General features: G+C 41.7%; 1 protein-coding gene across 1 annotated transcript in view; it reads right to left on the reverse strand.

Moving 5' to 3' along the window:
* Positions 1 to 2,925: 2,925 nt before the first annotated feature.
* Positions 2,926 to 12,110, reverse strand: part of ASB18 (ankyrin repeat and SOCS box containing 18) — a 37,464-nt gene continuing 28,279 nt past the window's right edge. The window contains exons 3-5 of the mRNA XM_019553620.1: positions 8,907 to 9,411; positions 6,219 to 6,332; positions 2,926 to 3,151 (exon numbers count right to left, since the gene is read on the reverse strand). Of these exons, the coding sequence (XP_019409165.1) occupies positions 2,966 to 3,151; positions 6,219 to 6,332; positions 8,907 to 9,411 (805 nt within the window). The 3' untranslated portion in view covers positions 2,926 to 2,965. The remainder of the gene's footprint in view (positions 3,152 to 6,218; positions 6,333 to 8,906; positions 9,412 to 12,110) is intronic.

Here is a 12,110-nt window from a genome sequence, read left to right on the forward strand (position 1 = left end):
AAAGATGACCAAAAAAAGCAACAACCCCCCCTTAAAAATGGTTGGGGTAGGAGCATCTGGTTAAACCAGTGACATCTGCATCAAAGCAAGGAGCTAGCAGGAAAATAGAGATTTAGAAAATAGAAACTAGTGATTTAATTTACTATGATGGACTTGAAATCATCTTCAATAAATTGTAGGCCACTCAAATGCTGTGCATCAATTAAGACCTTTCTCCTATTTGCAGGTATCCAGGTTGTAGCCCTCTACTCTAGAGGCAAAAAAGAATCAGGACTCATGGTAGAGGTGATATCTTTTATTACACCAACTAGATTTTTGCTGTTTTTAAAAACAATCTAGTTGGTGTAATAAGATATCACCTCTACCACGAGTCCTGATTCCTTTTTGCAGAGCAGTTTACCTTTCCATTGTGGTTACATGCTGTGTCAGATTATACTTTGGGCTGCCTGTTTTTACTGCCTTGTCTTACGTTTCCATTCTGAAAGAATTAATCACACATTATGACTATTGCACTAAAATATGTGCTACTTTATTGAGCATACCCCGGGGAGGAGTTGCCTGGCTAATATTTGTGAGCAGTAAAATGTGCTGGTATGATATGTGAATATTACATACCAGTGTAGTGTGTCATTGTCCCGTCCCCCACCAGTACTCATATAGACACAGTCATGACAAAGACAAATTGAGAGGAAATTTGCTGATTCTGATATGATGGAACTTGAAGCTGACACTGCTTTACAGACTGAAAACTGTAAAGCCAGAAAAACAAAATCTGGAAACAAATCAACCTGAAAAATAATACAGAAAATCAAAAACAAATACCTAGCCCTAGTCACAGCCTCAGTGACACCTGCTAAGGACTTCATTATTGCTATCAAGTGCATATGGAAGGGGCTTTCATACTACAAGGGTGGGTGCCTGCATCATACCCTCAGATAGATAAGTAGATCTGAACACATTTGCTTCAAATTTTGCAAATTCAGTACTTGACCTTCCTGATGCATTCCTTCTGGAATGATACAAAATAGTGTTCTGAATTAGGCCACAATTCACAGGGTGCCTAAGTGTGTGTGTAACATTAAGCAGGTCATGTTCTGGATCCTGACAAATCAATGAGATTTTCAGGTGCTTAACATTAGACATACATTTGTTGAGCCTGTGCCTAGTTCCTTTCCCCAGGACGTTTTCTTGCACACACTCAATACCATGAGCTACAGCTATCTAAGACAGTGCATCTGAGGAAAACATTTTTGGTAACAGAGGATTCCTCACTCCAGTAGGCAAAGGTAGGAAAAGATTTAATGACTGGAAGTTGAAGTTGGATGCATTTAGACATGAAACAAGGCACAATGTTTTTAACAGTGAGGATAATTAACCATTAGAAAAGCTTATCAAGCACTGTGTGGCTTCTCCATCACTGAGGAGTCTTCTACTTAAGACTGGATGTTTTTTGCAAAAGGCATGTGTTAGTACTAACAGGAATTAATTCAAGGACTGTCATATGCTGGAAGTCAAAGTATATGTTCATAATGGTCACTTCTGGACTTAAAATTCACAGGATTATACTAAAAATGGGTGAAATCTTGCTCTCACAGAAATCAATAAGAATTCTGTCATTGACTTTAGAGAGTCTGGGATGTCACTCATTATGTAATGTTCCTTTACAATATGTGCTATAGACTTGGATGGCTTCAAACGTAGCCAAAGGGAGTTAGGTTACCTACTGATAGTCATGGAGCAGTGACATTTACTGGAAGTTTGGCAGACAAGGTTCTTTGGGTGAATCTGATATCTTTTATTAGACCAACTAAAATGGTTGGAGAACAATTTTTAAGCAAGCTTTTGGGTTCCAAAACCCTTCCTCAGGCTGAGGAAGTTTCAGCAGTTGGTGTGTGCTCTTCCTGGATGGAATGAAAAGTAAAAAAGCCAGAGGCTGGGCTGGTATGCATGCAAGACAGACAGTCAGTGAAGTTTGGCACTTAACTCCCTTAAGCTCATTTGAAAACCCCTGTTTTTTACTGGGATGCCAGGGGGTTAAGAAGGGAACAGTTGCTATCATGCTAAATCTCAATATTTTCATCAGAATTCTGATACTTAATTTTAATTTTCATTTGTCACATGTTACATATACTTTGGAAAAAACACAGTACTAAATGAAAACCTGACATTCTTCCCTTCATCTTCGAATGGAAGCTCCCTAGTGGTTTTGTGCCGGTCTATGCTTTGGCGATTTGAGGTGCTTCATCATGTGCCAAGGCCTGGTGCACAGAGATGTCTCTTCAAAGCAGAGTTATATGCATATTTGTCAGAGGAGATCCTCAGAGTATCTCTGGAACCATAACAAGCTGTTCAAGGTAGCCTGGAATCATTTTAATCATAAAGTGAATCAAATTTTCTGGTTGTATGTAGAGCCAGCTTTCAGTCAACAGCTCTTTCTTTGAAAGAGAAAGAATGGGCTAAGAGGGCCTAGTCTATATTACAGATTATCCTTGTCAATTGCTGCATTCCATTCAATGAATGAGTAATAGGACCGGAATAAAGACCAGTTCTGTTTATTTTGCTTGCTGGAGAAACCTTACTGAAATCACTGGTGCAACCCATGGGTTGGGTCTTGCTGATCCTTACATGCATACTTATATTTATGCTAGTAAGTAATTCTATTGATTTCAATTAATCCTTTATAATGCATAACATTCACATATACCTTGCTTATAACTCCCGCTAAGCATTTATTCACTCCCTGTAAGTGTAACCATAATATGAAGTGTGATTAAAAAATTCCATACAAAGTTTCAGCTCAAAGCAAATGCGTGTTTACATTATAAATCACTGAAACCCCCCCAGTTACGATGGAAATGGGTTTTTAACTCTAATGAAACAAAAACTCCTATTGTAAATACAACAAAGTGGAGATCAGTCAGTGAGAAGACTTCAGGAAGATTTTAATTTGGTTCTTATTGGCTTTTCAAAGCAGTATTCCTTCAGGTTCTAACAGCAGGTAGTTTTGTAGAGATTTGGGCACTGGTAGTAAAGGGATAAGGGAGTGACACTGGTGGCCAAACTTTTTCCGAATGGCGAAGCGGCACAGATGTTGCAGACACCGGACTCTGCATGACAGCTTAAAGACAGATTCATAGAAAGTGAGGTGCCTCTGAAAGGAGAGAAAATAAGTAAATCTTAAATTCAAGCTTTGGACAAGCTAATCAGAGCATTTTCCAGTTCAGGACAGTACTGATTAGACTAAATTTCTGATTACCAGATTACTGGTATGTTCATGAATGAATAGAACAATATAGTGGTGTGATACTTGGAGATAAAATGTAAAAGTAAAAGTAATTATTCTAAGGAAGGACCACAAATAAAATTACTGCAGATACAAAATCTTCACGAAAATCTTTTGTGTGTGTGACTCCAAACTGCCAGTAAAATTCTGGTATACAGGTATAAAACTGTTGTGTGTTGACTAGGCATGAGAGACATGGACATTTCTAAGACAGTGTTTAATCCATTGGGGGGAAATAACTGTAGAATGCCATTATATGAGAGATTTTGTTTTATTTTCAGCTGTGGCTGGGTTATATCTAAAGAGATGAAGGAATGTAATTGTATTCACTAGAGCTGGCAATCAGTTGGTTAACACTTAGAGATGAGGTGTGGCCTGGTCTCTATTTAAAACAAATCCATTTAAGTCAAGCTGGGGGAGAGGAGGATGGAAGCTGGGGTAAGAATATACTGTATTAGACAGAGTAGGAAGAACAGCTTGGTGATTAAAGCTGTGCACTGGAGACCTACTTTATTTTGAAGTCTGCCCCAGACTTCCTGCAGGTCCCTGGCCAACTCGTTCAATCTCATATAGGTAAAATGGTTGTTGTGAAGCTAAATGCATTAAAGTTTATTAGATGTTCAGATGCTACAGTGTTATGGGTCATGTGGTGACCGAAGATAGATAAAGTAAATAATTTGGAGTACGTTAGTATACTATCTGGGCAGCATCTATACTTTGTACCACTTTCTGCCATGAATTTCACTCTTTTACTAGTGCGACAATGATGTCATCTTGTGCTCTAACACTGCTGTTGACTCTTCACTGCTTCCTCTTTTCAGAGGACTAAAACATTTTCAGGATTCTGTAATACATCTCATCAGGAAGGGATCTGTCCTCTCTTCCAGAAACAGAAAAACACCCCCAAAACAAAACCCCAGCTTAAGTACATTTTTCCTGAACTTCTAAATTTGATTGAATGAATCCAGCCTTTCCGTAAGAGGCTAAAGGGCGCAACTCCCCTGTTTTTTCGTGGAAGAGATATAGTGCCTCTCTACTCCTCCACTTCTACATGCCTCACCTGGGACCTGAACCAAACTCCTTAAAGAATGAGAGGGCAATATGAATTTCACTCTTTGGTTTCCATATGGAGATGGCTGTGGAATGAATTCCCAATGGTTTTGTGATGTGGAAATCTGCCAGTGACTTGGCCACTACTGATCCTATGACACGTGTGCCCTGAATGGAGCAGGGGTCTTGTTTAAAGAATGCCGTGTGCTTATGTCGCTTAAGATTGTATCAAAATGCACACAGGCAAGATGCACTTTTACTTAAGGCAAACTTCAATCTGGTGTTTCCTAATGTATGAGTGGTTGGCTTTGTTGCACTCATAAAAGGTCTTTTGATGCAGTTTTCTATGTGTAATTGTTGTTTACAGTGAAGTAATGTTTAGAGATGTGCATGGGACAAGGCACTATACAGACACGTGGTAAAAGCAGAGTCCTCACTTCACAGCTTTTACAACATAACTATGCAAGACAGCAGCATAGGGAGAGAAAGCAGCTTAAGGGAGGTCATATAGCAGATCTGTGGGAGAACCAGAGTCATATCCAATGACCAATGCTATCTATGTCTCTGATCTGAGATAACTGAGCTTGTAATCTGGAAGACAAAGGCTCTCTTTTCTTTTATCTCCTCCTCTTAGCTGTTCGTCACCCCTCAGATATTGTTGTTACTTTCCAAGATTTAGAGGGGAAAAAAAAGCAAAGCGAATGGAACCAATTCCTAGTGTTTCTCTTATCAAGGACATTGGGTTCAGTAGGTAGGGCTTGTACAAACCTTTGATGACAGGCAAACTAGAGAAGAGTAGCTGGCAATTTTGTCCTTTCAGTTTTCACTTCAGAAGTCTGAAGGTGCTTGCATTATGTACACTGTCACCACTTGGTGTACATTATCCATGCTACTTCCTGTGTAGAAGTGATATTAAAAATATACATATTTGTAATAATCTTGGGACTGCACTCCCAAACTGATTGATGTAAATAAGGAGAATCTATGAAGCTAAATCAGTGTAAAACTGCTGCAATGAGACTCTGCTCTGTTGTATGTAAAACAGTCCCAGCAGGACCATCCTTTCTAAGGGAAGCTTCAACACGTTTTATTTTTCATCTTGGATTTCCTTCTTTTCATTTGTACAGGCTGCCAGATACTCTAGCTCTCCTCAATAGTATTTGAATGTTTTAATTTTTCAATGGAGGATCATTACTAATCATTTTAAAAGCAAGGGGTGTGGATTTCCTTTGTCTTGTACGTTGTCTGCCCATCTATGCCTTTACAAGGTACATATCGGAGGCAGTCATTCTAATGTTGAGGGTGATAGGGGCGATACAAGGGTTGAGTCCCTTATCCATTGCTTAATGAGGTCATGGGCCCAGCTGAGTTCTAGCTAGTTCCTGCTGGTTCAGTCAGCCTACCTGATTGACCCTGGCCCTCCATTTAAGAAAATCTTTCTGACTTTTGTTTCCCTGGTCTACACACCTTCACCCCCTGCTTTGATTTCACTCCTGGTTTTTGACTCATGTGACAGTAGGCTCCCGGCCTTAGTTTGTCTCTGGCTCCTACCCTGTCCCCTGGCATTCTAGCTGCAGATCTTCAGTACTGAACCCTAGCCTACTACCTTGGATCTGTACCTTGCTTTTAGCCCTCTGACTTCGCTTGTCAGGCTAGTGACCTCTGGCTTTTGACCTGCTCCTGGTTTCTTACTAAATGTTAACGCACGTGGCTTTAGCTGTTAGCTGGACCTATCCCAGACCAATCATGCCAGGGGGGAATTTGAATTGCTTGGAGTTACATGAACATGGGATTGCTTAGTACTGTCAGGAAAAGGATTTGAACTGCTGATTTGGTAGGCAGACCTACTTAACTGGTCACAGGAACCAGCCCACAACTCACTCACCTGAAATATTTCCTCTGGGATAGCTTCAATCCATTTCTCAGGGATGGGGATCTGAGAGTAGGAGTTGAAGAGGATTTCGATAATCTCTGGCACAGATGCACATGACCTCAACACCTAGTCGTGAAAGAATTAATGTAGAAGTGATGTTATGAGGTTTCATTAGGGGACTGGAGTGGGTGCTGTACTCTCCCCAGCAGGTAAGTGTCTTCATAAGCTGAAACATGAACCATCTGAAGCTTCACTTCCATCATGTCACTTGTGGAAGAATCAGATGTTTCACAAATGGCAGCCTGACTGTCTGTTAGCCAGTTAAATGTGTTACTGCTTGTGGATGGTGTCCTTAGAACTGAGAAAAGTTTGGCTCTGTGCAAGTTCCTAAATCTTGTTCATACATGAAAGTATTGGAAGAATTATTGTGACATTATTTTTTTTGGATGCAGCATTTGCCTTTTGCTTACATGTTTGGCTTGTACATTTCAAGCTGGGATAATATTTTCTTTATTGTTTGATGTAAAATCAATGAAACGCAAAGCCATAATGAGACTGCTCTGAAGGCAGAAGTACCAAGCTGGTCCCCCCTGGCTCAGAGATAGGGTGATTTGGATTCTGCTGCATCCCCAGATGGCTAATTATGACCTATCCTAACCCTTTCTCCACTAGCCATAAACCTATCACTGCTGAATATTACATTCTACTTTTTGACACTCCAAGCAGGAAGGGGGGACTCTAGTGAAAGATTTCTTTCCTCTCACAAGCCAAAGTGAATTTGAGCACTCTCACGGGATACCAGAGGGCATATATGTGCTGTCTCTGACTATGGTAAGGAGTGCTGCAATGAGTGTTTCTCTGTGTACATCAGATATCAAAAAAGTACTGTAACTGCCATTAGAACAGCATTAGGTATGTGCACATCAGAGCCTGATCCCTGAGAATGGGGCTAGATATGCATCAGACAGGATATATCTTTGGCATATGGTACACCATCAACAGGAGTGAAAAGATGGGGCATTTTTGTTCATGGTGGAATGCCATAGCATGGTTTGACAAAAGCCACCATTATACAAAGCAAAGCATTCTAGGTAAAAATTTTAGAAGTGCCTAAATGGGATACAAACCGGCATGATCATTGAAAGAGATTTCCAAAATGTATTATGGGAACCCTTGAGGTGGTAAGTCCTTCAGGCAATAAGCCTCATTGCAGGTCAGTGAATCTAGGGCTTCTGTTTGTATATGTCCATTTTGAAAATGAGACTTGAAAGCCCAAATTACTTGGGCATCTTTAAGACATTACTTCTGCAATGACACAATATTAGAACATAAATACAGACTGGCTTTTTACCATTCTTAAATGAATAGAGGCTCAAAATTCACTCCTTGACCAGTGAACTGGGCTAATGCCTTCCTTTAAAAAACAGTATCTGTCCCTTTCTTCCCTGGCTTAACCAAGTGAGAATTTAGTGTCCAGGAAAGGTGCTGGCTTGACAGCTTGGAAGAGTTAGGTCTTTCACTCAGAAGAGGACACTACAAACTTCAGCCCTCACAGACTTTAAGGGCTTGTCTAAACTGTAGAAGCAATGTGTCTCAGAAATGGCGGCGTGAGCATGCTTCACTAAAGCTGCTCTGGGTTTGTCCTTGTGGCTGCTCTCCAGCCCCCCTGTCTCTGATGGACCTGAGAATAGCCACTAGGGGTGAGTTCAGGACAGCTTCACTGATGAACTTCTGGACCTGGGGCATGCCAGTGGACTCAGATAGGCGGGGGGTTCTTGGCTCCCTCTGCCCTGGGACTAGCTGCTGTAGCAGTCTTGACAAGCCCTGAGTCTATCTCTATACCACACTCTGCAGAACCTGGGACCACTGCTGAGACCATCTGCTCTTGCTCTGTGTGCCCCTAAGCCTGGCACTTAGGCAGAGCAGGTGGCTTAGAAGGGTTTTAGCTGCCTGCTCCAGCATATCACTTAGGTTCTTTCAAGCCAGAGAGCTAAAGAGCAGCACCGGGGCATTTGCTCAGGACCCCTCTAAGTCATTTCTGCTGCCTATTTCTGGGCTTGGTTGTGGATATTTTCTTCGCGGTAATTCCAAGCTCTGCATGGAGGAGTGGGAAAGAGGCCATATCTCTTTCTATCAGGACTGCTGCCAGAGGTGACAACTGATGCCAGTGGTGTGATATAATCTCTTGTTTGTTGGGACCATTTTCCACAGCTTACTGAAAAAGCTCTTAGATGCTAACTGCTTCCAGTCATTTCTTTTGGCCTATATTTGAACTAGTGATTAAGAGGCAAACTTTTCTGTAGCACTTTCAAAATCAAAGGTCTGTCTGAGCCTAGAAAGCCATTTGGGCTGGCAAGAGTAAGGAGGCATGCTGGTTTCTTTAGCCAACAGAACACAAGGGAGCAATAACAGCCATTGTACAATGATAGCCCCAGCGTTATCATTATCACTGTCCAATGTGTCCCATCCTAAGTGACCAGGCAGGTATCCATTTGCAGCTGGACTGACTCTTGATAGCCTTTGCTCTTGGCCTGAATCTAGGCTCAACCTTATGTCTCTGGAATTTCAGTGAGACTCCCTCACTGCTCTGCCCCTGCACACATATCGATCCCCTATAATAACCTGTCCCCTTGAAAAGGTGTCTTTAATATGTAAGCTGGAGGATCTCAATCTGCATCTAGTGAGCCTGCAAGACCATACCTTTACAAAGGCTGTAGGCCATATTTTTTGGGAGCCATAGTTGAGCAGTGTCTGCACTGTGAAATGTGGCCTCAGCTCCTGCTTGAATGCTGCAGTCTGCAGGACGCAAGCCATTGGGGAGGATCCGTTGTAGTCTATAGCATTCACATCTGCTTTAGTCTGCAGCAAAAACTGGACCAAGCTGTAATTAGCATTTTTGCAGGCTTTGTGGAGCGGGCTTTTCTGTTCTTCATCTGTGGTATTTACATCTGCTCCATACATAATCAGCAATCTGCACATCTGTAAGTAGATTTGTTGGTCTGCAACATTTTTTCCTTGTCCACAAGTCACACTGAGTGCTGTTTCTTCCTGACTGTTCTTCTTATCCACATGAGCACCGTACCTCAAGTACAAGTGGGCATGCTCATAAAGCCCGTGCTTAGCTGCTACGTGAAGTGGTGTTTCTTGGGTGTCTTCACTTGGCAGGTCAACCTTAGCACCATATTTCACTAGAAGCTTGGCACATCTGGAAAAAAAAGGGTAACATTAACACTTAAGGGAGCAGAACTGGAAAGTGAATTTTTGAGTCAGAAGCTGGCTTCACTCTATTATTTGGCTATCTTTTCTGCATCCTATTAATCAGAGCACTAAGATTATCCCTGACACTAGAGAAAATAGGTCTACTAGCCTCCAGCTTGTTGGGTGAAGGCCACTTTCACCAGGGCTTGTTCACATAATTCAGGTGCCACTATTAGGACAGGTTGGTATGTTGAAGGGATAGATATGACGCCATTCAGGCTGGCATGGTTAAATTAGACCTTTATGTTGTACCAATGTATATTCAAAACAAATGTTTGGCATTTATTTAAAAAGGAACTGAAATGTAACTTGAAGATGCACATGCATGACAGTTATTTCTGAGTTATTTACTCTGCATTTAACCACTGTGTAAAATCACAGCAGGATCCCTGCTGGACACATGACCTCCGCTTCAGAAGTAATCTGCAATATGCATTATTACAGTGTCTCACCACTAGGTGCCAGAGGAGTCAGTAATACCATGTTTGTATAGAGTAAACACTTACCTCTGGGGCAAAACTGACTAGACCTGTAGACGCACAATTGTACACCAGTGTATCTTAAATGGATGTGTAATTGCTTTTCACTTTCTAAGACATAACTGTGCCCTGGAGTGGTATATATACCAGTAAAATGCTATACTTTTGTGTGCCCATTCCACTTTTATCCCAGAGGTAAATCAAATTACTGCAGAGTAAATACATGTATAGCATGCCCATACCTTCAGTCATGTTCTCTTTAAGTACTGACTGTTTGTTCAGTTCATAGAAATAAGGGCAGGTGTTGTGCTGAGGAGTTTTCAGTACCACTGACAAAAAAGGCAGACAGCTAAGTTAGGACACCAGGGTGGAAGAGAATTTTGTGAGCTCTTTTTCTTTTTAGATCAGAGATTTTCAACCAGGGCACCACAATGCCTTTTAAGGGTGACACGGTTAGATGTACAAATACCTACGCGCGATTTGTAAAATAAACCCAGAGATTTCAAATAGGAATCCATAGTATCAAAAACATTCTGACCTGCTATAGTCTTTCTGAGTTCTTTGCAACAGAAGAATTGCTATGTTATTTTCCTGCAGTCAAAAAAATACAAATAAAAACCAAGAACTGGCATTTTCTGAGGAGTGCCTTGTGTCTCACAAAGGGTACCCTGAGTCTAAAAAGGCTGAGAACCACTGTTTTAAATAGTATTTCACTTGTAACCTAAGGACAATGCAGAAGTTGCAAATATTTTGGAGAGTTCTGAGTGAGGAGCTGGGAGATGCTTGGCAAATTGGGGTGGGGAATACAATCCAAATGATTTATCTTGGGCAGAACAGAGAGGGATGAGACCCAGGGTCTGAGACACAGTTGCATACTGACTTTTGAATGGGGAACTCAGGTATTTTAACTTCCTAGGTGTAAGATCAGTAGGACAATGGAACAAGCTGCCAACAGATGTCGCAGACTCTCCCTCACTGACAATTTTTAAGAGGCTGGATAGATATCAGTAGTATAAGGCATCCATCTTGGACAGTTTAGGAGTGGATAATCTTGCATGTGTGCAAGGGGTTACACTAGATGACCCATGAGGTCCTTTCTAAAAATATACAGTGAGGAGTTTGATGAAATGGAGGGATTATATAGGGGGATATGACTAGTAGGTATGGGAGATGGCTTTGACATTTATGCTTGTAAGCAAGGATAATCAGGAACTAGGGTTTAGTAGCATCTCCCACCCTTTGAAATAAGGAGCTTGGAAACATATTGTGTTTCCATACTGAGGCATACCCAAAAGTGTGCCCTATCCTCAATTGGATGGGATGGGTAGGCAGGAAGCGGTGCTGTGAGAGGGATGGAAGAATTTAGGGCGAATTCTCTTTCCTTTATAGAGTTAGCCCAGGCCCAAAGTTCTTAACTATATACATTTTATTGAATTGCAAACATTTACATATATAAAACTCCTTAAAATAGGTACAGGTATAGATACAAATATACGTATAACAGTCTGTTAGCAAGAGGAAGTCTGCCCCAGGGAGGGCATTCAGGTAAGTACCCCTGCCCCAGACCCAGAAAAGGGGTGGATCCCAGGACAGTCAATCCAGCAAGTCTATATTGCAAGTGAGTTAGCTAATAAAGACGTCCTTACAGAGCCCATTATACAGAATTAATACACCCAACTATTTATAACATCAACAATAGCAATAGATACCAAATAGGAAGCATAACTGTACTAGATATTAGACACCCCCTATCTGGGTTCCAACCACATGGTCCCTCAAATGGGATAGGGTCTTCTCCTCCTAGGCCTCCTGGATGTTCCACAGAACCCTCCCCAGTGTGTCTTTGGGGTATCCTCCCCTCCTACTCTGGGGAATGGAGGATGTGTGGGGACTTCCCCCCTGTCCACTCCTCCCAGGGTTCCTTGTACGGCTGTACAAAGCTTCAGGTGGTGATTCAATTCAGAGGAGTTTCAGCCCAATTTGATGGCCGAATCTCTGAATCTGAATTGAATCAGGACCAATTAAAAGGTCTGAATCAATTTGAAGCTCTCCGAATCTTTGGAAAAGATTCGGAGAGGTTTGAAGATTTGGAGAGTCCCCAGTGGCTGCAGCAGGGAGCTGCAGCTGGACTTGGAGCTGGTAAGTAGGGGGTGGGGGCAACGGAGGG

This window comes from Crocodylus porosus, unplaced genomic scaffold (genome assembly GCF_001723895.1).
Source record: "Crocodylus porosus isolate Cpor-Errol unplaced genomic scaffold, CroPor_comp1, whole genome shotgun sequence".
NCBI lineage: Eukaryota > Metazoa > Chordata > Crocodylia > Crocodylidae > Crocodylus > Crocodylus porosus.